Here is a 24533-nt window from a genome sequence, read left to right as displayed (position 1 = left end):
AACCCACATTCTTCCCCCGATTAAAAACTTTCTAGTAAAGAAAACTTACATGAGGTTTATGAGGTTTAGTGAGGTTAACTACCACCCTAAGAACTCTCTGTCTCACGGGTGAGGAAAGAAACAACAAGTGAATATCTTGTCCCGAGTCTCATTATGAACTGTGTAGAATTCCGGCCTCTAGTGCTCCATTGGAAAAGGCAAGCTCTACAGATACACTGCAGCCCCGTGACACACAAGACAAACCCATGTTGATTCATCACGGCTGTCAATTTTTTTCAAACCAACCCGAACTAGGTCTTGATGCCCACATGTGGGAATTTTGTTTGCTCTTCATTGGCCGACACAAGTCAGAAGAGTGTTAGCCATTCTCTCTTGGCTTGTATCAGGACCCATTAGAAAAGCCATTAGAAATTCCTTCTTCCATATAGTTACAAGGTTGAGGTTCCCAGGGCTAACCTTGAAGAGTTCATATAGGTCCTCCTCCAGGTCCTTGACGAAGTTAGGGTCCGATATCTTTGGAAGAATCAGATCTTTGATCTCCTGAGAGAACGGGACTTTTGCCTGGGGCAACCAGGCCCAGTAAAAGGGATCTGAAAAAAAGAAAAGCAAAAAACAAAGCTGCCCATCTCTGTCCTCCACCTATCAGAGCACTGCCAAAGGTAGAACAGCCCTCTTACTTGACATAGGACAGAAAAGAAATGTTACCAGGGCTGTTAATCCTAAAGCCTAAAGAGTAAGCAAAGGAATTAGGATTCAAACCCAAAAATCACAGAGCTTGTACTCTTTCCCAGACATCACAAGACCTTCTAGTTACTTCTAGTTATCTACCAACGAGACATTGAGATCGGCCTTCTGAAAAGACACACTGGTACTGCAAAGGGGCTAGTGACCTTCTACTTGTATCTCCCTTTCTTTTTCTAAGAGTTTCTCAGTTATTACCAGGGCAGGGGCTGGCTTCGAGGATGTCACCAAGGAAGACAGAAAACATTGACGATAGCTTATATTTAGAAACACAAATAGAGGGGCGCCTGGGTGGCGCAGTCGGTTAAGCGTCCGACTTCAGTCAGGTCACGATCTCGCGGTCTGTGAGTTTGAGCCCCGCGTCAGGCTCTGGGCTGATGGCTCAGAGCCTGGAGCCTGTTTCTGATTCTGTGTCTCCCTCTCTCTCTGCCCCTCACCCGTTCATGCTCTGTCTCTCTCTGTCCCAAAAATAAATAAACGTTGAAAAAAAAAATTAAAAAAAAAAAAAAAAGAAACACAAATAGAATAAATTATAATAAGATAGTCCTCAGAAAAAATGAGAAAATGCAAAGCATTCAACTCTGTGCTTCTAACAGGACTAATGTCAGGCAAAAATGACAAGAGTAGCTTGCGTTTTGTAGTACTTGCCCCACGTGTCAGCTACTGTGCTAAATGCATGAGCTGCGTCATTCTACAAATTCTTAGAACAATCCTGTGGTAGAGGTATTATTATCTTCACCCCATAGATGAAAAAATTGAGAAGAGCAAGAAAAAGCCAGACCACAATGGTCTTGAGACTTACATGCCCTCCAGGAGTCAGGGTGTTTCAGAGGGAAAGCCAGCCCATTGTCGATAGCAGCCACCTTGATAACAGGCTCCTTCACCACCACCCAGTCTGTGTCCTGAAGAACAAGGAAAGACAAAATACTTAGGGTCCCACCTGTCTCAGGCCCTTTAAAGTAGTAGCAAAGTAGCCCAACCCAACCCCCTCAGGCACCAATCCTTATTCAACCTCTGAACTGGCTTCCATAGTTACCTGAACTTAGTACATTTATGGCACCTCTGACTTGGCTTATTTAAGGTTCTCAGAGTTCCTTATCTAAGAAAAGGTACACTTCCCCAGGAGTTGCCACAGCCCTCCTTAAGAAGGAAACTGACAATAACAAAAGGTAACTCTAAGCCTTTCTTCCTAGGAAAAGGCAGTGAGAGTCCTGAGAGTATGAAAAGGAAAAAGAAAAATCAAATTCAGCCAGCCAAGATCCTTTTCTGTAGACCTGGACCAGATGCTACTTTACTGGTGACCACATTTTGCCATGAGATAAGAGGACCATGGAAGATAACAGTTGGTTACTCTTGCACAAGAGAGTTTCTTGCCATTTCAGGGACAGGTGAAAAGGAAAAGGACAAGAGCCGAATGCAAAGAGTGGGCGGGCTACCTATGATGGCCTGTCAGACACTCCCATGACTGTCTACCTGGCTCCATGCCTCAGGCCCACAGGTGCCATCACAGAAACAGGGATTGTGGGTCCAGGATACTGGCATCAGAATCCCCTAGGGTACCTTATTAAAAGTGCGGAATCCTAAGTTTTACTCCAGACCTAGTGGGGGAAAGCCTTGAAGAATCTGTGCTATTTTTAATAAGGCTTCCAGGTAATTCTGATATGTACAAAATATGAAAACCACTATTAGAGAAGAAAGTAAAAACACTATGAGGATGTGTTAACTAAACTTGCTGTGGTAAATAAACATTTTGCAAAATATACATTCATCAAATCACTACGTTGTACATCTTAAACCTGTTCAATGTTATATGTCAATTATAGTAAAAGCTAGACAGGGGCACCTGGGTGGCTCAGTCGGTTAAGCGTCCGACTTCAGCTCAGGTCATGATCTCGCGGTCTGCGAGTTCGAGCCCCGCGTCGGGCTCTGGGCTGATGGCTCAGAGCCTGGAGCCTGCTTCCGATTCTGTGTCTCCCTCTCTCTCTGCCCCTCCCCCGTTCATGCTGTGTCTCTCTCTGTCTCGAAAATAAATAAACATTAAAAAAAAAATAAAAAATAAAAGCTAGACAAAAAAACTACTCTAAGGATAGAAGTCAACCTCATTCTCCTATTCCACTAATTTTTTTTTTTTTTAATGTGTAACCTAAGCAGGACTAGAAAAGCATGGTAGAATATGAAAGCAATGAGAGAGTAAGGGAAATTGCAGGAAGCAGCTTTTTCTAAACTGATGGTTCTGTGGAATTATGGTCTATTGTGAGAAAAGTATTCTAAAAAAGTTTAGAAATCATGGGCCAAACAAAATTAAATAGGTTCATTTAATGGACTACTTCTCAGACCTTTACTACACTACTATGCAATGTGAATCTCCAAGAAAAGCATAAAGTATGTAATATATTCCAAACTTATTTTGAATTTTCTTCTACCTCTATTAACATTATTCAATAGGATATTCCTTAAAAAACAGATTGAGAGGGGTGCCTGGGTGGCTCAGTCAGTTAAGCATCTGACGTTGGCTCAGGTCATGATCTCACAATTCGTGGGTTTGAGCCGCACATCGGACTCTGCTGACAGCTCAGAGCCTGGAGCCTGCTTCAGATTCTGTCTGTCTGTCTTTCTCTCTCTCTGCCCCTCCCCCCTCACACTCTGTCTCTCAAAAATGAATAAACATTAAAAAAATTTAAATTAAAAAAACAGATTGAGAAAACCTCTATCAAATATTAACCTATCAATTTTAAACACATGTGCTATCCTGATTCTTCTCAACTTATATGACCTAATTTCTGATTATTATATGCTTCTACATTATGCATATACACTACCTCATCTTCTTCTTCAAGACATAGATCAACCTCTTACCCGAGAGCTAGAACTATCCATTGGACAGTCATATTTAATCAGCCAGTTGTCATTGCCTCGATCTGTGAACAGAAACATGATGTTAGAAAAAACTGGGGTGATTTTCACTTTCAGTAATAATGGACTACATATTTTGGACACTTGGACCAATCATTCTACTGAGAACAACTAGAAAACATTGATAAAGTATTTTTATTTTTTTAATTTTTATTTTGTAGAGTGTGTGAGCAGGGGAAGGGGGCAGAGGGGGAGAGAGGGAGAGAAGAAAGAAAGAATGAATTTTAAGCAGGCACCATGCTAGGTGTGGACACAGGGCTCAACCCCATGACCTTGGGACCATGACCCAAGCCGAAATCAAGAGTCAGACGCTCAACCAACTAAGATACCCAGGCGTCCCAATAAAATATTTTTAGATCTCTTTAAGATATCAGAGGTTTGAATAAGTTCATTAAGAGTTAAAATGTCAAGATCTGGGAGAGAAAGGAAATTCAGACAGAAGAGTCTAGCATTTATGGCTTCTTTTCTCCTAGAGCACCTGCTGATTTGGGAAGAGGTGGCTAAGAGGTTGAGAGGTAGAAGAACAGTGTTCTAATAGTCTTGTGAAGCTAGGGAGAAAAAATCATAGTCCAGTGACTGATACAGGGAGGAGACCCTCGTAAATCACCCATGCTTTGGGTTGAAACCTGAAGGACTACACCTTGGAACTAAGCAGAGTTTCCCTTTAATACCTGAAATTAAAGTGAATCTGGATTGCTGGTACCCTTAGCTGCTTGCCAAAACAAACATCATCTTCTACACAGATGCACTACACATCTTCTACTACTTTCTGCATCCTAGGCCTCCAAATATTTTTACCATTTTTGATATATAATATCTGACAATCAAAATAACTAGGTAAAGAGACAGGATGACATGGCTAAAAACAAAGGAAACAGAAAATTAAAACAAACCTAGAGGGGCTCCAAACAATGAAGATACAGACTCTTAAATATTTAACATAAAATCCTTACTATTTAAGAAGATAAAAGGCAAGATTAATATTAGTAGAAAACAAGACCATAAAAAAGAATCAAATAGAAATTCAAGAACTGAAAAATATGGTTACCAAATTGAGAACTCAATAGATGAGTTTACCATTAGACTGTGCCAAAGACAGAAGTAATGATCTGAAAGGCGGGTCATAAGAAAAGAGCAAAACAAAGCACCCAGGAAAAATGTGACTGGATTCTCAGAAGGAGTGGAGGAAAAAATGGGCAGAAATAATTATTTAAAGAGAGAATAGCTGAGAATCTTCCAAAAGTGACAAAAGGTCAAACTGTTGATTCAAGGAAAACTGAATCCCTAATAGGATAAATACAAATAAAACTATACCAAGCATATTGTAGTAAAAATTTTGAAAACCAACTACAGGGGACATCTCACAAAGAGCTAGAGAAAAAGAGAGATTACCTTCAAATAAACAGCAATAATACAAGGACAAGTGACTTCTCCACAGAAATCATGGGAGTAAGACGACAATGGAATATTTGTTTTTTTAACTACTGAAAGAAAATAGCTGCCAATCCCAAATTCTATACCCAGCAAAAATAGCCTTCAAAAAATGAAGGTGAAATAATGACATTTTCAGACAAACAAAACCAAAATTCATCACCAGCAGACTAGTGCTAAAATATTCTCTAAGTCAAAAGAAAATTATCCCAAATAGAACCTTGGAGATACAGGAAGATTTAAAGAGCAATAAAATGGGTAAATATATTAGTAAATCTAGATAAATATTATTAGTTTTGTTGGAGTGTAATAGTATTTTTTTAAAAGAGTTGTCTTTTAGACACATACTGAAATAATTAGGAATAAATTTATACCTGAAATTACCTTAAAATAATAAAAGAAGGTAACTAAATGGAAGTGTGAGTGGGACAGGATTAGTCATGGACCAACGATTGTTAAGGCCGGAATAACCAGTTCATGCAGGTTCACTATTCTGCTTATTTGTATATGCTCAAAAGTCTCCATAATTATATTAATAACAGTAATAATAATGACAATACCATCTTAATAGTTTTATAGAAATGTGGTTTTACATATGCACATACATGCAGACACATACACATATATATGCATATACGATTAAAACATATGACATTTATAGTATAAAAGTCTGGAGATAAGTAAATGAAGCTAAGGGTTTCTACCAATTAGTACTAGATTTTGGGAAATCAAGGATTCACATGGTAATCTTTAGAGTAACCACCAAAAAAAAAAAGAAAAGAAAAAAAAAGAAAAGAGTATACAGCTTCTGAGCTAAAAGAGGGGAGAAATGAAATAAGTACAAAATAATTTAAAAGAAAGCAAGAAAGAGGGGAAAAAAGATCAGTGGAAGAAGGGGAAGAAAAAAAGATAGGCACAAACATAGAAAGCACATAAGATGGTAGATTTTCATCTATATGTACATTATACATAAACTAAATGTTCTAAAACTAAAATGTAACAATTGTTTCACTGAATGAATAAAACTGATAAACGTTTAGCTATTTAGATTAAGAAAAAAATACACAAGACTGAAATTGCTAAAATCAGAAACAAAAGTAGGGACATTACTACCAATTCTACCAAAATAAAAAGGATTATAAGTGAGTACTATAATAGGGGAGCCTGGATGGCTTAGTCAGTTAGATGTCAGACTCTTGATTTTGGCTCAGGTCATGATCTCAAGGTCATGAGATAGAGCCCCACATGGGACTCTGCATTAGGTACAGAGCCTGCTTAAGATTCTCTACCTCTCCCTCTACCCGTCCCCATTACGCTCTTTCTAAATTAAAAAGAGAGAGAGAGAGAACTATAGGAAACTGTATGCCAACAAACTGGAAAACCTAGATGAAATGGACAAATTCCTAGAAACACAAAATCTACCAAGACTACATCATGCAGAAATAGAATATCAGAATAGACCTATAACCAGTAAGGAGACTGAATCTGTAACCAGTCTCCTGACAAACAATAGCCCTGGACTTGATGGCTTCATTGGTAAAGTCTACCAAACACTTAAAGAAGAACTAACACCAATTCTCCTCAAAACTTTCAAAAATTTGAAGAGGAGGCAACATTCTAAACTCATTCTATGAGACCAGCCTTACCTTGGTACCAACACCCAACAAAGATACTACAAGAAAACTGCAGACCAATATCTCTTAAAAATATTGATGCAAAAATCCTCAACAGAATACTAGCAAACTGAAATCAGCAACATTATTAGAAGGATTATATACCATGACCAAGTGGGTTTTATTGCTGGAAAGTAAATATGGTTCAACATATGAAAATTGATCAGTGTGATATACCACATTAACAGAATGAAGGATAAAAATCACACATGATCATCTCAACTGATGCAGAAAAAGCATTTGACAAAATTCAATATCTTTTCATAATAAAAACACTTAAAATGGAATAGAAGAAAATTACCTCAATATAAGTCATAAATGAAAAGCTCACAGCAAACATCATACTCAATGGTAAAAGACTAAAAGCTTTTTCTCTAAGATCTAGACAAGGCAAGGATGCTCACTTTCAACATTTCTGTCCAATACTGGAAGACCACAGTAATTATGCAAGAAAAAGAAATAAAAGGCATCCACATTTGAAAGAGGTAAAATTATCTGTTTGCAGGTAATATGATGTTATATATAGAAAAGTCTAAAGATGACATACCAGAAAAACACCAGAACTAATAAATAAACTCAGCAAAGTATCAGAATACAAAGTCAACACACAAAAATCATTTGCATTTCTATTTACCAACAATGAACAATCCAAAAAAGCAAATTAAGAAAACAATTCCACTTAGCATCAAAAAGAATAAAATACTTAAGAATTAATTTAAGCAAGGAGGTGAAAGACTTGTATAATAAAAACTACAAGGGGCGCCGGGGTGCTCACTCTTGACTTCTGGCTCAGGTCATGATCTCATGGTTCGTGGGTACGAGCCCTGTGACAGGCTCTGCACTGGCAGCTCGGGGCCTGCCTTGAGATTCTGTCTCCCTCTCTTTGCCACTTCCCCCACTTGCTCTCTCTCAAAAACAAAAAACAAAAAATAAAAAACAAAACTACAAACATTGCTGAAAGAAATTAAAGAAGACATAAATAAATGGAAAGACACCCCATGTTTATACACTGGAAGACTCAATATTGTTAAAACGTCAATATTACTCAAAGCAATCTAGAGATCTAAGGCAATTACTATCAAAATCCCAATGATGTTTTTTGCAGAAACAGAAAAACTCATCCTAAAATTCATATGGAATCTCAAGGGACCCCAAATAGACAAAGCAATCCAGAAAGAGAAGAAGAAAGCTGGGGGACTCATACTTCCTCCAAAACTTTCAAGCTTACGATAAACTATATTTATTACAAAACTTACTACAAAGCTATAGTAATCAAAATAGTGTAGTACTAGCATAAAGACAAACATATAGGTAAATTAAATAGATAAATGTAAAACAACAGATTCTAGACATAAACCTTTGCATATGTGATCAAATGGTTTTCAACAAGGGTGACAGGACCCTTCAGCAGGGAAAATCAGTCTTTTAAACAAATGGTGCTGGGAGAACTGGATATCCACACACAGAAAATGAAGTTGGACCCTTACCTCACATCATACACAAAAAATTAACTCAAAATTCATCCATTACCTAAATCTAAGACCAAAAACTATAAAATTCTTAAGACAAAAACATAAGACAAAAGCTTCATGGCATTAGATCTGGCAGTAATTTCCTACATGTGACACCAAAGGCACAGACAAAAATTAAGAAATGGACAAACTGGACTTCATGAAAACTTTAAAATTAATTTCATTGAGGTGGTTCAGTTGGTTAAGTGTCTGACTCTTGATCTTGGCTCAGGTCATGATCTCATGGTTCGTGAGACTGAGCCCTGAGTTGGGCTCTGCACTGATAGCACAGAGCCTACTTGGGATTCTCTCTCTCCCTCTCTCTCTGCCCCTTCCCCGCTTGTGCTCTGTCCCTCTCTCTCTCAAAATAAACAAACTTAAAAAAAAATAATTAAAAAAATAAAAATTAGTTACATCAAAAGATTCTACCAACAGAATAAAAAGGCAACCCACAGAATGTGAGGAAATATTTGCAAGTCATGTATTTGAGATGGAATTAATGTCCAGAATATATAAAGAATTCCTACAACTCAACAACAAAACAACCTGACTCAAAGATGGGTAAAGAACTTGAATAGTTATTTCTCCAAAGACAGGCAAATGGCCAAAAAGTACATGAAAAGATGTTCACAACATCACTAATCATTAGGAAACGCAAATCAAAACTACAATGATATGCCACCTTTATACCTATTAGGATGACTGTGATCTAAAAGCAAAAGGAGTGGTGTCTGGGTGGCTTAGTAGGTTAAGAGTCTGACTTCGGCTCAGGTCATGGTCTCACGGTTTGTGGGTTTGAGTGCTGGATCGGACTCTGTGCTGACAGCTCAGAGCCTGGAGCCTGCTTTGGGTTCTGTGTCTCCCTCTCTCTCTGCCCTTCCCCTGCTCATGCTCTGTCTCTCAAAAAAATAAAATAAAATAAAATTAAATTAAATTAAATTAAATTAAATTAAAAATTAAAAATAAATAAATAAATAAAGATAAAAACAAAAGGAAACAAAACCCGGAAAATGACACAGTGATGAAAAGGTGGAGAAACTGGAACGCTGTCCAACACTGGAGGTAATGTAAAATGGTGCACTGGAATGGAAAGCAGTATGGCAGCTCCTCCAAAGACTAAGCATAGGTCACTATACTTCAATTTAAAAAAAGTTAAACAGGGGCACCAGGGTGACTCAGCTGGTTGAGCATCTGACTCTGGATTTCAGCTCAGGTCATGATGTCACAGTCATGAGATTGAGCCCTGTGTCAGGCTCTGAGCTGGGCATGGAGCCTGCTTAAGATTCTCTCTCTCCCTCTCCCTCTGCACCTCCCCCTCTTACACATGTACACTCTCTCAAAAGAAAAAAAAAAGGAGGAAAACTAAACAATTCAACAGAACTGCCATGTGATCCAGTAATTCCACTTCTGGGTATATATATAAAATAACTGAAAGTAGTGTCTCAAAGATATTTGTTCACCCACGTTCATAGCAGCATCATTCACAATAGCTAAAACATGGAAGCAACCCCAGTGTCCATCGATGGATAGATAAGCAAAATATGGTATATGCACACAATGGAATATTATTCAGCCCTAAAAAGGAAAGAAATTCTGATGCATGCCGCAACATGAATGAACCTTAGGGGCATATGCTAAGTGAAATAAGTCAGTCACCAAATGACAACTACCATATGAGTCTATGCACATGAGCTACTCAAAGACAAAACTGTCCTACGATAGGTCTTGCTACTCTGAGTGACTAGGGATCAAGGACAAAAGTACTCTCGATGTTGCTTCGGAAGGGCCAATGTGTCTTCTGTCTGGGACTGGGAAACAGGCTAAGATAAAATGCACTACTGGCTCCAGGACTCATTACCTCTGATGACTGCACAACTGGACAAAGCGTGTCTTGGCAACCTATTTTCGAGGCCCTTCTGACTCACAGACAAACCTCATCCCGAGAAGGCACTCAGGTATGGAGCTCGGCAGGCCTCCAGGCCTCCCCGCGCCTCCCAGCCATCTAGCACACCGGGACCGCCCACAGCTGCTCACCAGTGTTGCGGATGATGTAGTCCAGCACCACCAACCGCTCGAACTGCAGCAGTAGTTGCCGGTTAGTGTTCTCAGGGAGAGGTTCTGCTTCAAAACGCCGTAGCCAGTAGTCTGCGTCTTTGTAGCCTTCAACAAAGAGCTGGAATGAACCAACCTGCAGCCAAAGAGGAGGAATAAAGAGACTTCCCTGTAGCTCAAGTCCAAAGAGCCCAGGAGTAAGCCAGGTCACCCACAAGGCACTGTGGAGTTTATATCAGAAAAAGGTCATGGGAGTGCTTGCCCAATCCAAATTCAAGAAGCCTATCTAAATGGGCCAGAGGAGTAAAGTGAGAAGTTAGGAGCTCTGTTCTCTGGAAAATTATTCCCCAAACCTTAAAAATGAGGAAGACAGGAGCCTCAAGGCAGGCTATTCGCATGTCTACATGCAAGTCTCTAGGTGCCTTGTTTCACCAGTTGGATGGTTATGCCACCATAAATCATCACCTTTGCAGGTGCAGTTTATACCTTTGGCGGTAGCCCGATGCGATTAAACCGCTGCCCAACTTTTGGCACTTTCTCTAGTGCAAGCCGCTTGCCCCTGGACTTCACTCGGTCAATGGCACTATAGTTGAAGGTATCGCTGGCCAGATACACTACCTATAGTGGAAAGAGAAGAGATATCTAGGTTACAATCGAGTATAAGAACTATACCATTGGAGGGGCGCCTGGGTGGCGCAGTCGGTTAAGCGTCCGACTTCAGCCAGGTCACGATCTCGCGGTCCGTGACTTCGAGCCCCGCGTCGGGCTCTGGGCTGATGGCTCAGAGCCTGGAGCCTGTTTCCGATTCTGTGTCTCCCTCTCTCTCTGCCCCTCGCCCGTTCATGCTCTGTCTCTCTCTGTCCCAAAAATAAATAAATGTTGAAAAAAAAAATTAAAAAAAAAAAAAAGATTTAAAAAAAAAGAACTACACCATTGGAAGGGAACAGCTGGACGCTCACCAGTGCTGCTCCTCTCCCAGGGCATGCAGGAAGAATGCACTTCTCAGCCTTTCTAAGGACTAGTTCAGGCCAATGGAATGTTGACAAAGTGATATATATACATCACCTGCAGGGCTGGCCCCTAAAATCTCCCATGATCCTTAGTTCATACTCTCCCATCTGTGCAGCTGGAAACAAAGGGCTCTGAGATGGCAAAAACACATCATGGAAGGATTTTAGATCTCTCGTTACTACGTGGAGTGACAAGGGATCTAGGAGAGCTGACTAACTGGCATGGATCTATTATGTGAGCAAGATCCATTAAACCACTGAGACCCAGGGTTTGTTATAGCAGCTAGCATGAATTCCTCTAATACAGCCACCACCTGGGTTAGGAGAAGAGGGCCCAACACCTAATTTCTGTCCACATAAAAACAAATTGTAATTTACTCCATACCCTTATATTTAATTTTGAATTTTGTACTATGTACAATTATTCACATTTAAAAAATAAACACTAGGGCCACCTGGGTGGCTCAGTTGGTTAAGCGGCCGACTTTGGCTCAGGTCACGATCTCACGCTCTGTGAGTTCGAGCCCCGTGTCGGGCTCTGTGCTGACAGCTCAGAGACTGGAGCCTGTTTCAGATTCTGTGTCTCCCTCTCTCTCTGACCCTCCCCCATTCATGCTCTGTCTCTCTCTGTCTCAAAAATAAATAAACGTTAAAAGTAAAATAAAAAATTAAAAAATAAAAAATAAACACTAGGGGTGCCTGGGTGGCTCAGTAGGTTAAGCGTCTGCCTCTAGATCTCAGCTCAGGTCTTGGTCTCAGGGTCATGAGTTCAGGTCCCGTGTTAGGCTCTATACTGGGCATGGAGCCTACTTTAAAAAATAATAATAATGATAAAAATAAATAAATAAATATAAACATTAAAACTTGTTTTAATTTTTAGTAGATTACTATATATAGGCATATTTATGCAGACTGTATCTGGAATATTATACAAGAAACTAGTACTAATAGCTGCCTCCAAGGAAGGAACAGAGTGGCTGGAAGACAAGAGGTGGGAGAGAGGCTGAACTACTCTGTTTACCCTACTGTGCCTTCTGATCTCTACACTAGATGTATGCATTGCCTATTCAAAAAAACATTTTTTAATGGGCCACCAATATTACACTTGGTTGTTAGGGTGCCTGGGTGGTTCAGTTGGTTAAGCCTCTGACTTTGGCTCACGTCACGATCTCACAGTTCTTGAGTTCGAGCCCCACGCCAAGCTCTGAGCTGACAGTGCAGAGCCTGCTTCAGATTCTTTATCTCCCTCTCCCTCTGCCCCTCCCTCCCACCTCCCTCAGAAATAAATAAACATGAAACAACAAAAAAAAGATAACTATGATTGATTGTCAAATTATAGTAATATCACTACAATCCGTATGTGTCCATTATCACCCTTTATCACACTGTCTTGCGATTATCCATTCATTTATCTAACCTCTCTCTTAAGATTAAAGAGATTTGGGGAAAAAGAGATCATATTATTCACATTAGCATCCTTGGTACCTAACAAAGTGATTGGTACATGCTCATTAAATATTTATTAAGTGAATGTAATATTTATTAAGTAGATGCATATTCTTTCAGAGATAGCAACAAGTGAGTTTCAGCATATAAATACCTAAATTAAATAAAATTAAATTTAAAAGAAAATTCTTTCTTTTCCTAAGCCTTGCAGAACTCATTACAAATAACTAAATATTGTGCCTATGAACCTTAGGGACGAAATCATTCCCTCCCTCCTTACCCATCCATCTGTCCATCCAATGTTAACAGAGTATCTAAAATGGATGTGCAAGTTCCTATAAGTTGGCATTCTCTGCTGAGGAAACACATGCACAGGAATCAAGGGGAAAAAAGGCTTTCCTAGGGACCACCTTGCCAGTTTCCACAGTGACAACCCTTGCTTTTCTCAAGTGATAAACTACCCTTCCCCCCCCCCCAGTCAGATTTATTTTCTGTCGTTCTCTTTAACAACCCACTTTTTCCGTATGATTAACGAAGCTATCATAACCTGAAACCCCACAGGAACACAGAGCAGAGACAGCTACTGAATGAGAACTAGAGCCTTACTATTTGAAGCTCCATCACAACATGAGCCCCGTTTCCATAGTGACAGATGCTCTAATCAACTGGATAGAATCTTGTCAGAAGGGTGGGTAGGCTGGGAGGGGAGAGACATCCTCTCATTATTCTTTAGCAACTCTTTGTTAAACTTGCAACGTTCTAGCTCATCTCAGTCTCATGGAAGACAAGTATTTTTTTTATTGTTGCTGACTTTCTCATGCAAAAGATCATCAGGCCACACCAGAGATGGGGAAGAATGGGATTTTGGGGGGTGACATTCTATTATGATTAGCACTGACATAAAAATACTACAGGCTAGGACGTGTGGAGTGTTTATATTGTGCAAAGGCACTAGGCTACGTGTTTTACATGGATTATCCTGTGTAATCTTAATAGCTGCCCCATAAAGTAGGAACTATTTATATCCCTATTTTTATAGTAAGGAAACTGAGCAAGCAGGGGATATGGGGGTGTTTTAAGTGACTTGCCAAGGGTCACCCAATAAAAAGCTGCAGAGTCAGAATGTGGCCTCAACCTCTGATTCTCAGGCACTGCACTCCAGAAGCACAAGCAGAGCAGGCACATGGCTAGGCGCTGACTATTTACCTAGTGAAGAAAGGGAATGACAGTGCTGAGCAAGGAGTATTTAAAACAATTTCTAGAATCTAGGAGGGGCCTAATAGGAGGAATTCTGGTTAGGCAGGAGATCTTTAAAGCATTAATTATCATACAAGATGTTCAAAGTGTGCTATTTAACTCTGTGTACAGAGAGAACTAAAGCATAGAGGGAAGGAATGAACTGTACAAGACCAGGCAATGAATCAGATGTCCACGGGAGCTACAAGCATACGCTCTCCCCACGGACCTGAGTCGGGGGGATCTCGAGAATTGTCCCTCCTGGTTTGATACTTGCTCACTGACTCAACTGGCACTTATGGAATACTTCCTATAAAAACAGCACTTTGCTAGGTGCTGAATATAAGAGGAAATTTCAAGAAATGGTCCCTGACCTCTACAAACTTACAAACCAGCTGGCTTATTGTTTGGAGTTCGCTGGCAAAGGAGCAGACAGTTAAACAACCACAACAATCACAATTTCTTCTAAAACACCCTGGGAAACAGAAAAAAACAGGTTTGAAGGAAAGCTTCTATCTTCTATCTCTGCCCACAGTCTACTATCTAAACCTTCAAAGAAAATCTTAAGCAGGGGTTTTTAAGCTAGAGGCATGCTCCTTACAAGGTAAATGAGTAGATTGCAACTGGTCCATGAACCATCCCCCTGAAATTCTATGCAAACAACAACTGCAAATATATGATTTTTTTTCTGGGAACAAGATGTATAGCTTTCATCAGATTCTCAGAGGATTAAAGCCCATAGCTACAAAGATGCTCCTGCAGCCTCAGGGCATATCAGATCAGAGCTCCACCTTGTTACTAAACCTGAGGTAGCCACATACTAAATGGGTGATGATGTGTCCTTGAATGTTCATGTGCTGACCAGCAGATTCCTTCCCCTCCTAACTCTTGGAAAGTTTCATGTAACACCCCGCAGTACAGGGATTCTTAGCCTGGCATCGGTAAATGTCCTGAAAATGCAAGCAAACAATTCTGTATTTCAGCATATTGGGGGGAGGGGGAGGGAATCATTATTCCCTTAGAACCTCAGCTAAGTCTATAACAAACATAGGGGATGTGCAAATCCATTCTAAGTGTGGATTTGCCTGGATCTGGGACCCTGATTTTACTATGTTCAGATAAGTACAAGAATTTCACAGCAAAAAGATGGATGAGAATTCCAGGTCAGTTCCCTGCACAGGTTCAAGCCAGACTCTCATCCCATCCTAGATTCCTCCTTGCCAGACCTTGTATAAGTGATTAGCTGACATAAGCTAGTCCATTCTAGACTATCTCTAAATCATGGAATAGCTCAGAAATCTAAAAGAATGAGCTATAAAAGTAGCTAGGTTTCTAACCAGTTTACAGTTACCAGGGATTGAAAAACACAGGGAACCCATAAGTGTGCATCAGAGAGTCAGTGAATTTCCTGAAATTGTGTGCAAAAATTTTATGCGTATCCTTCTCAGGATGGCTTCCATCAGATGATCAACTCATGAGCCTAAATCTACTATCTGCCCCCCCCCCCAAAAGGCTGGGAACCCTAGACTCAGAACATAAACAGCCCTCCCTGGACCTAAGCCCCATTAACATGTAGCAGGACTTAGGCCCAGGAAAACTCTGGATAGGCAGTAAGGTTCCCTGGAGAGACAAGTCACTGACCTTTGTACGGGGTACAATGTTGAGTTCCAGTTTTTGGTCCACCAGACTGGCCCCTGCCTCTGACAGATAGCCCTGGTTGAGGACAAGGCAGTCACGGCCAAAGCAGCAGGGACAGCATAGCTTCTGCAGCCACTTGGTCCACTTAGGATTAAGGTGCCCATATGGCTCTTCATTCTTGGGTTTGAAGACAGCAATGATCTTCTACACAGAGAAAAGAAAAATAGGATGTCAAAGGCAATTGATTCAAGTAGCTCATAGACCAGGTCAGCAAGACTCTAGAAAGAAATGAGAAGGCACAGGCAGACAATAGCTATAGACAGACACTAGCTTCTCCCCAGCTTGTAAGGGGAAGTTACAGCTCATGTGTGCAGCTAAGAGACCCAGTGCCGGAAAGGGCTGTGGCCAAAGAAGATGCCAAGTCTAGTATACATGGTAAAACGGACTCAAAGCCCAACTTCCAAGGTACATTCATACAAACTGTTGCTCTGCATCAATTAGGTAAAGACTCAAAAAAGTATCAGTTGAGAGGAAATTAGTAAAGTATTATGGAATGAGATTAAGGAAACTCCATCAATGGCTGATTTCCTCTAGCAGTCTTACTATTCCACTCACAGGGTATTAACAAAACCTTAAAAAGTTTAGGAAAGACAAACCAAGAAAGCAATGGAAGGGAAAAATCACAACAGGAAAAAGAATCTGCTACCTGGTTAGAATGGGGTTCTTTTAAGTAACTCTGGTAAACAAGAGACCAGGACATGAGAGTCCCCAAAGATTAAAATCCACCTTCTCTTGCAGGTGGTAACTTAATCCTCAGAGGTCCTTGGAATATGGGACAGTGAAGCAATCTATACACTATGGACCTCCCTCCTGAGGTTTTCTTCCCCAGACCAGGGAGCCCTCCAAGGTTATTTCACATTTACCTCATTCCCTCCAGTCCCCAACCTGGTAAATATGAAGAAGAGGAAGAAAAGTAAATATGCTATCTCAGTGATTCATCTTCATATCATATGACTCTCCCTCTCCCCTCACCCCACAGCCAACTCAAGCTAGTCTGGGTCATAAGACATTTTCCTGTGGGTGTCACTTCCTGACAGGCAGGTCACAGCAAAAAACATACACCCATCTGCCTGCATTAAGTATGTACTCATATTAGGAACTGGCTGGATGCGTGTCTCCAACAATAATTGGTCCATCTGGAGGCCAGTTCTTTCAAGAAGCCTTGCAAGAATTTGAGAGCAAGAAAAACACAGAAGTCTCCTCCCTCCAAAGGAAATCAATTTATTCTTAAACACAAACAACCTTACATATTCAGTGGGAAAAGTCAAGTGCATATATTCATATCCTAAGTCTTCAGGATTACATTCTTATCCAAAATGGCTAGCAAAAGGCCTAAGGGACAGCAATCTTCTTGTCTCCGTACCCCCTGGAACCCTGGGCTCGGAACCAGACAGCAGCAATAGCAAGGGGCTCCTGTCACTCACAGGATGACTCATGAGTCCACTGTAACTCTCTGGAACTGGGCAGTAAAACCACAGGACAACTTGAGGCATGCCCTACAACTCCACAGTCAGTTCAACTGAGGTACAAAGTGGAGTTCAGCAAGCTGGTCTCCAGTGGAAGGACGACTGAGACATTCCTTCTATTAGTATTTTTCAGCTACCCAGACTGAGGCTTAAATACTTCCATTAAAGAAAACAGAACTCTGGGGTGCCTGGGTGGCTCAGTCAGTTGAGTGTCATGACTTCAGGTCATCATCTCAAGGTTGGTGAGTTTGAGCCCTGTGTCAGGCTCACTGCTGTCAGTGCAGAGCCTGATTCAGATCCTCTGTTCCCCTCTCTCACTCTCTCTCTCTCAAAAATAAAAAAATAAAGGAAATAATGTAAATTAAAAACAAAAAACAAAAAACAAGAAGAGCAGAACTCGAAGGCCAAGATTGCAGCCAAAGCATCATTTACAGACTGACCTCTCAAACTTCTCAATTTCCTTCCAACATAAAGAGAATCAGAAAGCATTTCAACAACTCTAAAAGCATTAGTAATCATCATTATCTCGGAATCACACAGGTTTCATTAAATGAAGACGTGTGGACTGGATAAAGGAGGAATGGTGGGTGGGAAGGATGGAGGAACCAAAGGACATTAGGCAGAAAGGAAGACAAGTGCCTTTCAGGACTAAGTGTGACCTCAGTTCAATTCAATTCTGTTAACGTTTGCTCAGTACCTCATTTGTGTGAGCACTACAGGCTTGCCAAATGATACATAACAGCATTGGGCCTAATTTCCAAAGCTAATGTGAACTTCACATTTTCAACTGTGTTCCTGAATACTCAAGGATATCTCCTATTCACAGAAAACAAACTCTAGAACCATTCAAATTAGAAAGATACCCACCATTATTTGGTTGAGAAAGAAAATGACTACTGCCTAATTTTTCTGTCTTCTCTCTTCCCTACTATAACTTCAATTTCTTTATTACATTTAGTAGTAAGCTTTGGTTTGATGCTATTTTTATTTTATTTTATTTTATTTTATTTCATTTTATTTTATTGTAATTTTATCTTATCTTACTTTAGAAAGACAGACAGAGAGAGAGACAGAGAGAGCAGGGGAGGGGCAGAGGTGGGGAGAGAGAGAGAATCTTAAGCAGGATACACGCTCAGCACAGAGCCTGACGCGGGGCTCGATTCCACGACCTTGGGATCATGACCTGAGCCAAAATCAAGAGTCGGGGATGCTCAACCAACTCAGCCACCCAGGAGCCCCTGATGCCAATATATATTTTTTTGATGTTTTATTTATTTTTGAGAGAGAGAGACAGAGTACTAGCAGGGGAGGGGCAGAGAGAGAGAGAGGGAGACACAGAATCTGGAGCAGGCTCCAGGCTCTGAGCTGTCAGCACAGAGCCTGATGCGGGGCTCGAACTCACAAACTGAGATCATGACCTGAGCCAAAGTCAGATACTTAACTGACTGAGCCACCCAGGCACCCCGATGCCATTATTTTTAAAAAGGCTTTCCTTAACATCCCCTTACTAACCCTCTTTAATAAAGAGGGTGAAGTACAGGTAGTTTAAGCAACAGCAGTCAGTGAAGCTAGGGATAAAAACAGAACTGCACAGGAAGAGACCACTCACCGGCTAGTGTCAGAACCCACAACAAATACTAAGAGACCTGGAACTCACAGGTTTCTCCCATCTGTCCAGCAGCCCTAAAAAGGAGGGTATTATACTGTGCTAACATTTAAGATAGTTTTGGGGTGCCTGGGTGGCTCAGTCAGTTGAGCATCTGACTTCGGCTCAGGTCATGATCTTATGGTTGGTGAGTTCCAGCCCTGCGTCAAGCTCTGTGCTAACAGCTCAGAGCCTGGAGCCTGCTTCGGATCCTGTGTCTCCCTCTCTCTCTGCCCCTCCCCTGTTCGTGTTGTCTCTGTCTCAAAAATAAATAAACATTAAAAAAAAGAAAAGATAGTTTAAGCATATCACTCACTGTTGCACGGTGAAATATACAGACACAACTTTTAAAAGTTTTTGTTTAATTTGTTAAACATGAAGCTGATGGTTCTCAAACAATTTTGGTCTCAAGATCCCTCTAAACTCTTAAAAATTAGTAAAGACTCCCAAAACTTTTGGGGGTAATGTAAAATCTACATTTGCTGTATTAGAAATTAAAACTGAAATGTTATGACTATTAATTCAACTTAATAATAAAAATAGACCTGTTACATGTTGACCTAAGTGATATGTTTTTATGAAAAATAACTATTTTCAGAAACAATTTTTAGTGAGAAGGCAGGCACTATTTTACATTTTTGCAAATCTCTCTAGTGTCTGGCTTAATAAAAGGCAACTGTATTCTTAACATCTTCCTTAATATTCAGTCTGTTTCAATATCACACATCATGTAGCCTCTGGAAATCTCCACTGTATACTTATACAGAAGTGAGAATGAAAATGGCAAATAGTCTTAAAATTGTATTAAAAATAATTTTGACCTGTGGACATCTAATAGGATTCCTATAGGTCCTTTGGCCCCACTCTGAGAACTGCTGCATTCTGTATTAGCAGTTGGATAGAAATAGCACTGCCTGACTTGGCTATTTAGGCAAAGAAGCCTTATTTACATGCTAACTCTCAGAAAAGAGAGGGATGGGCTACTCTAAATGTATGAGACCCTAAAAGAAGATGGGATCCAAATAGAAGGCAATAAAAGAGATTTAGCCTGTATTTATTTTCCTGTCCACTGCCATTGACCCAACCTTTCTCATCCATTACAACTTGTGGTCTGGGACAGGTCCCTAGAACAGACAGTAATGATGCTTCAAAATCTCAGGGGCACCTGGGTGGCTCAGTCAGTTGAGCATCTGACTTCAGCTCAGGTCATGATTTCCCGGTTCATGAGTTCTAGCCTCACGTCGGGCTCTGTGCTGACAGCTCAGAGCCTGGAGCCTGCTTTGGATTCAGTGTCTCCCTCCCTCTCTACCCCTCCCCAACTCGTGCTCTGTCTGTCTCTCTCAAAAATAAACATTAAAAAAAAAAATCTCAGGAACTACATCTAAAGATGACATAGAAACTTGACTGCCTCTTAACATTTAGGTAAAAAACAATAATTATCCTGTATGAGACCTTTATTCTTTATCAGGCTATCAGTGTTACTCTCAACCACGTGTAAGGACATCAGAATTTCTTGGGAGGGCACAGGTAGTTGGAAGAAGCACATTCAATATTATAACTTAATTTTATATTTGAAAAATGAAAAAAGAAAAACCTGTATCATTTTATGACAAACTCTTGGTCGATAAGTTTGTTTAAAAGATTGAATATTACTGATACAAGGCCTAGGTCCTAGCACATGTGATCAGTATCTGTAAAATTCTGAAGCAGATACAAATTAGCGTTAGCTAATAAATTACTATTCTCAGTGGTCATAAAATCTTCTCAAAATTATACTACTTTTGCTTTATTCAATGCCATGTGTCCAACAAAGCCTAATCCAGGGGTCAGTGGGCATACAACTTAATAAAAACCAAAATACTCTGAACCCCTGCTAAGCAACAGGAACCACGCCAGGGGCTTTCATGTGGGATATCGCATTTAATCTTCTTAGTAAACTCGTGAATCACATGCTATTCTATGATTCTTGGAATATGAACATCTAATATTACTAGCCTCGCAAAATAAAAAGCTTTAAAAATATTTTCACAGGTGATTGAGCTTAAGACCAGAGGCACAATAATACAAGTGAGAAGGGTAATATGAGCGTTCTCTATCAGGCCTTCTGATCTAGCCTTTTCCATCTTACTGTTCTAGGTCCCCATTTGCTCGCCCTGAGGGAGAAACCATCCTAAATTGGGAAAGGGAAGCAGGGTTATTATCTCCAAGAACCTTCTAGCCTCTCTAGCTCCAAAAGCAGCTCTGGCAGAAACAGCTGGTTTCCCCAAACTCTGTTCCCCCTTCTTCCTTGGACATAGGACTCCTGATTTTTAGTGGGGCAAAATAAAGACTATACTTCCCAGCCACTACTGCAGTTAAGTTCTGGACAATGGGATGTAAAAAGAGTCTGGTGCAACTTCTATGAAACGTCTTGAAGGAAGAGGGCATACTCTCCCTCATCCTTTCCTTCTTCCAACTGGCTGAAAAACAGACCAGTTGTCTGCAGTCTGAGTAGCCATCTTGGATTATGTAGTGGAAGCCACATTCTAGGGATGGCCCATCAGCTGGATGGAAGGAGGCACATTGTTCATACTGCCATGCCAACCCTAAGCAGCCTATAGACTTCTTTATGAGAGTTAGGCATACTTTTATTCAAGGCATTGTTGTTTTAAATTTTGTCACACATAGCCCAATTTAATCCTAACCAATATGGTAAACAAAAAGAAACCAAAAATTCAGATGACTGACTTCGAGGTAGCCCAGCATAGAGGTTAGGAGCATGAATTTTGGACTCAGTAGGCCTGAATCCTGCCTCCCACTCACTAGATGTTAGGACCCGAAGAAAATTAGTTATACTGTGTGTCTCAGTGTCATCTGTCGGAATAATAATAGTACCTACCTTCAAAGGTGTTATAAGTACTAAGTGAATTATTATTTGTAAAGCATTTAAAATAGTATCTAGCGGGGCGCCTGGGTGGCGCAGTCGGTTGGGCGTCCGACTTCAGCCAGGTCACGATCTCGCGGTCCGTGAGTTCGAGCCCCGCGTCGGGCTCTGGGCTGATGGCTCAGAGCCTGGAGCCTGTTTCCGATTCTGTGTCTCCCTCTCTCTCTGCCCCTCCCCTGTTCATGCTCTGTCTCTCTCTGTCCCAAAAATAAATAAACGTTGAAAAAAAAAATTTTTTTAAATAGTATCTAGCATATAGTAAGTGCTACCTATGTATTTGTTTAATAAAATAAATAAACTAATTTGGAACAGGGCCAAAGACCACACGAACAACTACAGTGAGTCTGTGGTCCCTAACCTGACCCACCACAGCGTCGAGGAAGTGATCCTCTGCTCTGAACCATATTTTACTCAGTGGGACTAAGATGGTTATATTAATAAGTTTTGCCAGGGCATATGTGTTTTGACTTCCTCTCTACGAAAGGACAGTGGCCAGGAAATTTTAGACCTTGGGATCCTGCAAATCACCAAGAAACATACCCACAGTCTGTTATTCTCCATGGCCCATGCACAGAGGCGGTAATACTTTACCTGCCAGGGAGAAGTGAAAGATCTTATTACTCCCACCTGTCAGAGCACCAGGTCACTTCTCAGCTGACCTGACACACTTCCAAAAAACTGTAACAATGTCATGAAAGAAAAATAAAAACCTTCCTACTGCTCCTATACCTATCAAAGATACTCAGCAACTCCTTACATCAGCCAACAAGCTAAAAAAAAAAGAAAAGAAAAAGTAAAATAAACAAAAAATAAAAACCACTTATATAAAAGATGAAAGCATCTTGCTAGCATTTAGACCTCAGGAGACCCACTTTTTTTCTAGAAGTAATGGTTCCCCTTTGAGCTTTCAGTTTAACTCACTCCTCCCCTTACTTGAGGGGCTTGCAAAGACTTACTATTCTCAAAGTTTTCCCCACCTTTTCCCCAGCTCAGTTTATGGTAACTGAGTTGACGGTATATTGCTTTCTGGTTCTTGAGAATTCAGGGACAACATCTGGAAGAATGACCAGATCATTAAATGAACCTAACCAAGAGCTACAAGTCAGTCCATCCTGGCCACTCGGCACTCCTATCAGAACAGCACGCCAGCCATGTAAAGAGTTCACACAGGAGAGATGCAGGGAAAATCTGTGGGAGATTTGACAATCATCATTTTAATAAGTATAACAATAATACATTTTTCCAAGAAACCATTCTGATCTATCCAAGAACTCTGACAGGGAAAAGTTAATACTTTTTGACCCACTGATATTCCTCTGATCCCTCTGGTCTTATATAAATGCCTTAAATTCTTCTGCAGCTATCAAAAGAATAAAGGTCACCGCTCAGCTGCCCTGGTCACCCCATGTCCCATCCCAACCCATCTCATCCCCATCCCCCTATTTATACACATGCAGGGGACAAAATAAAGGCCAGCAAACACTTTGCCTTAGCTAAAAAGCGAACTGCTGATAGTCCTAGGAGAGAAATGAAAGTAAAATGTAGCAGGTAGTCCTGTGTTTCTAAAACTCCACATTCTTTACTGAGAAGACATGAAAAAGAATTTGAACAATTTCCCAGAAGTGAGCAATAATCAAGGCAGATGAAACTGGTAAGTCCACCCACTTCATCACCGACGTTTGCCAGTAAGAGACCTGGGGCAGTGGTAGACATCCCCACGACACAGAAGGCTGGAACTGAACCCTCAGAGGCCCTGATGGGTCACCCGTCCTTCTCAATAAACAGCGACAACGCTGGTTCGGTCCAAAAAAAGGAAATGGGCCCAAATCTCAAATCTGTAGTACAATGGACAACGCTGGTTAAGTCCAAAAAGAGGAAATAGACCAAAGCTCAAATCTGCAGGACAATGGCCGAATAGCAGTCTCTGTAGTTTAAAGCTAAGGAACCTACTAGAAAGCAGCATCTCCCCGCGCGTCTCTGTCGAGAAGCCGATTGTCCCACCACACCGCTGGGCCCCTCGCCTGTATCTGGTCAATTTCTCTTTTTCATTCTCCGCTCACTCCTCCCCCACCAAATAGGTTCTGATATATTTCTTCATTCCGCAGAGCTTCTCCATTTCCAGTCCTCAGGGGCATTCCAAAATCTTGCCAAGGGGCTCTGCACTGTGAAGTTTCTCCCTTTTGCAGCCTTTCAACCCCCCTTTTCCCCGTGGCTGTGCGAAGCGGCTAATTCCCTCGGACAGGCCCACCCTCCCCGAAGGCAGCGGCGGCAGCCCCCACCCCGCTCTCACCCCCTGAGGGTCCTTGACGAAGTAGCTTCCGCTGGAGCCCTGGTAGATGCGTTCGGGGAAGATGCAGCGTTCGATGGCCAGCTCCGCCTGCCGCACCACCGTCTCGAACTCGGGGTCCTCCGGAAACTCATTCCGCTCGCGGTGGGCCTGCGCGGCGTGCGCCGCCGCCGCCGCCTGAGCGGCCAGGGCTTGGGCCTGCGCCGCCACGGTTTGGGTCTGGCCCTGGGCCGCCGCGCCCCGAGCCCGATCCAGCAGTGGCTGCCGCTCCCGGTCGTGGCCTGGCGAGCCCGGCGGAGAGGGGGCCGGGCCGGCCGCCGCCGCCACTCGGACCGCGCCCCCCGGCACCTGCGGAAAGTGAGCGCCCGAGCCGGACGGGAAGGTGTAGTCCGGGGGTTGGGCCCGCTCGGGGGACACCAGTGGGCTCGTTTCGTCCATCCCTCAGGCCGCCGGCTCCGGGTCGCGGTGCGCTCCACACAGCTGAGCCCCGGGCAGGGACCA

General features: G+C 41.6%; 1 protein-coding gene across 1 annotated transcript in view; it reads right to left on the bottom strand.

The window, feature by feature from the left end:
• Positions 1-24533, bottom strand: part of PI4K2A (phosphatidylinositol 4-kinase type 2 alpha) — a 33515-nt gene extending 8982 nt beyond the window's left edge. The window contains exons 1-7 of the mRNA XM_040486070.1: positions 24036-24533; positions 15655-15855; positions 10808-10939; positions 10304-10457; positions 3598-3659; positions 1544-1643; positions 457-590 (exon numbers count right to left, since the gene is read on the bottom strand). Of these exons, the coding sequence (XP_040342004.1) occupies positions 457-590; positions 1544-1643; positions 3598-3659; positions 10304-10457; positions 10808-10939; positions 15655-15855; positions 24036-24470 (1218 nt within the window). The 5' untranslated portion in view covers positions 24471-24533. The remainder of the gene's footprint in view (positions 1-456; positions 591-1543; positions 1644-3597; positions 3660-10303; positions 10458-10807; positions 10940-15654; positions 15856-24035) is intronic.

This window comes from Herpailurus yagouaroundi, unplaced genomic scaffold (assembly GCF_014898765.1).
Source record: "Herpailurus yagouaroundi ecotype Mexico unplaced genomic scaffold, PumYag 163, whole genome shotgun sequence".
Taxonomy (NCBI): Eukaryota; Metazoa; Chordata; class Mammalia; order Carnivora; family Felidae; genus Herpailurus; species Herpailurus yagouaroundi.
Note: the sequence above shows the minus strand (reverse complement) of the source record. Positions and strands in the feature narration are given on the sequence as shown.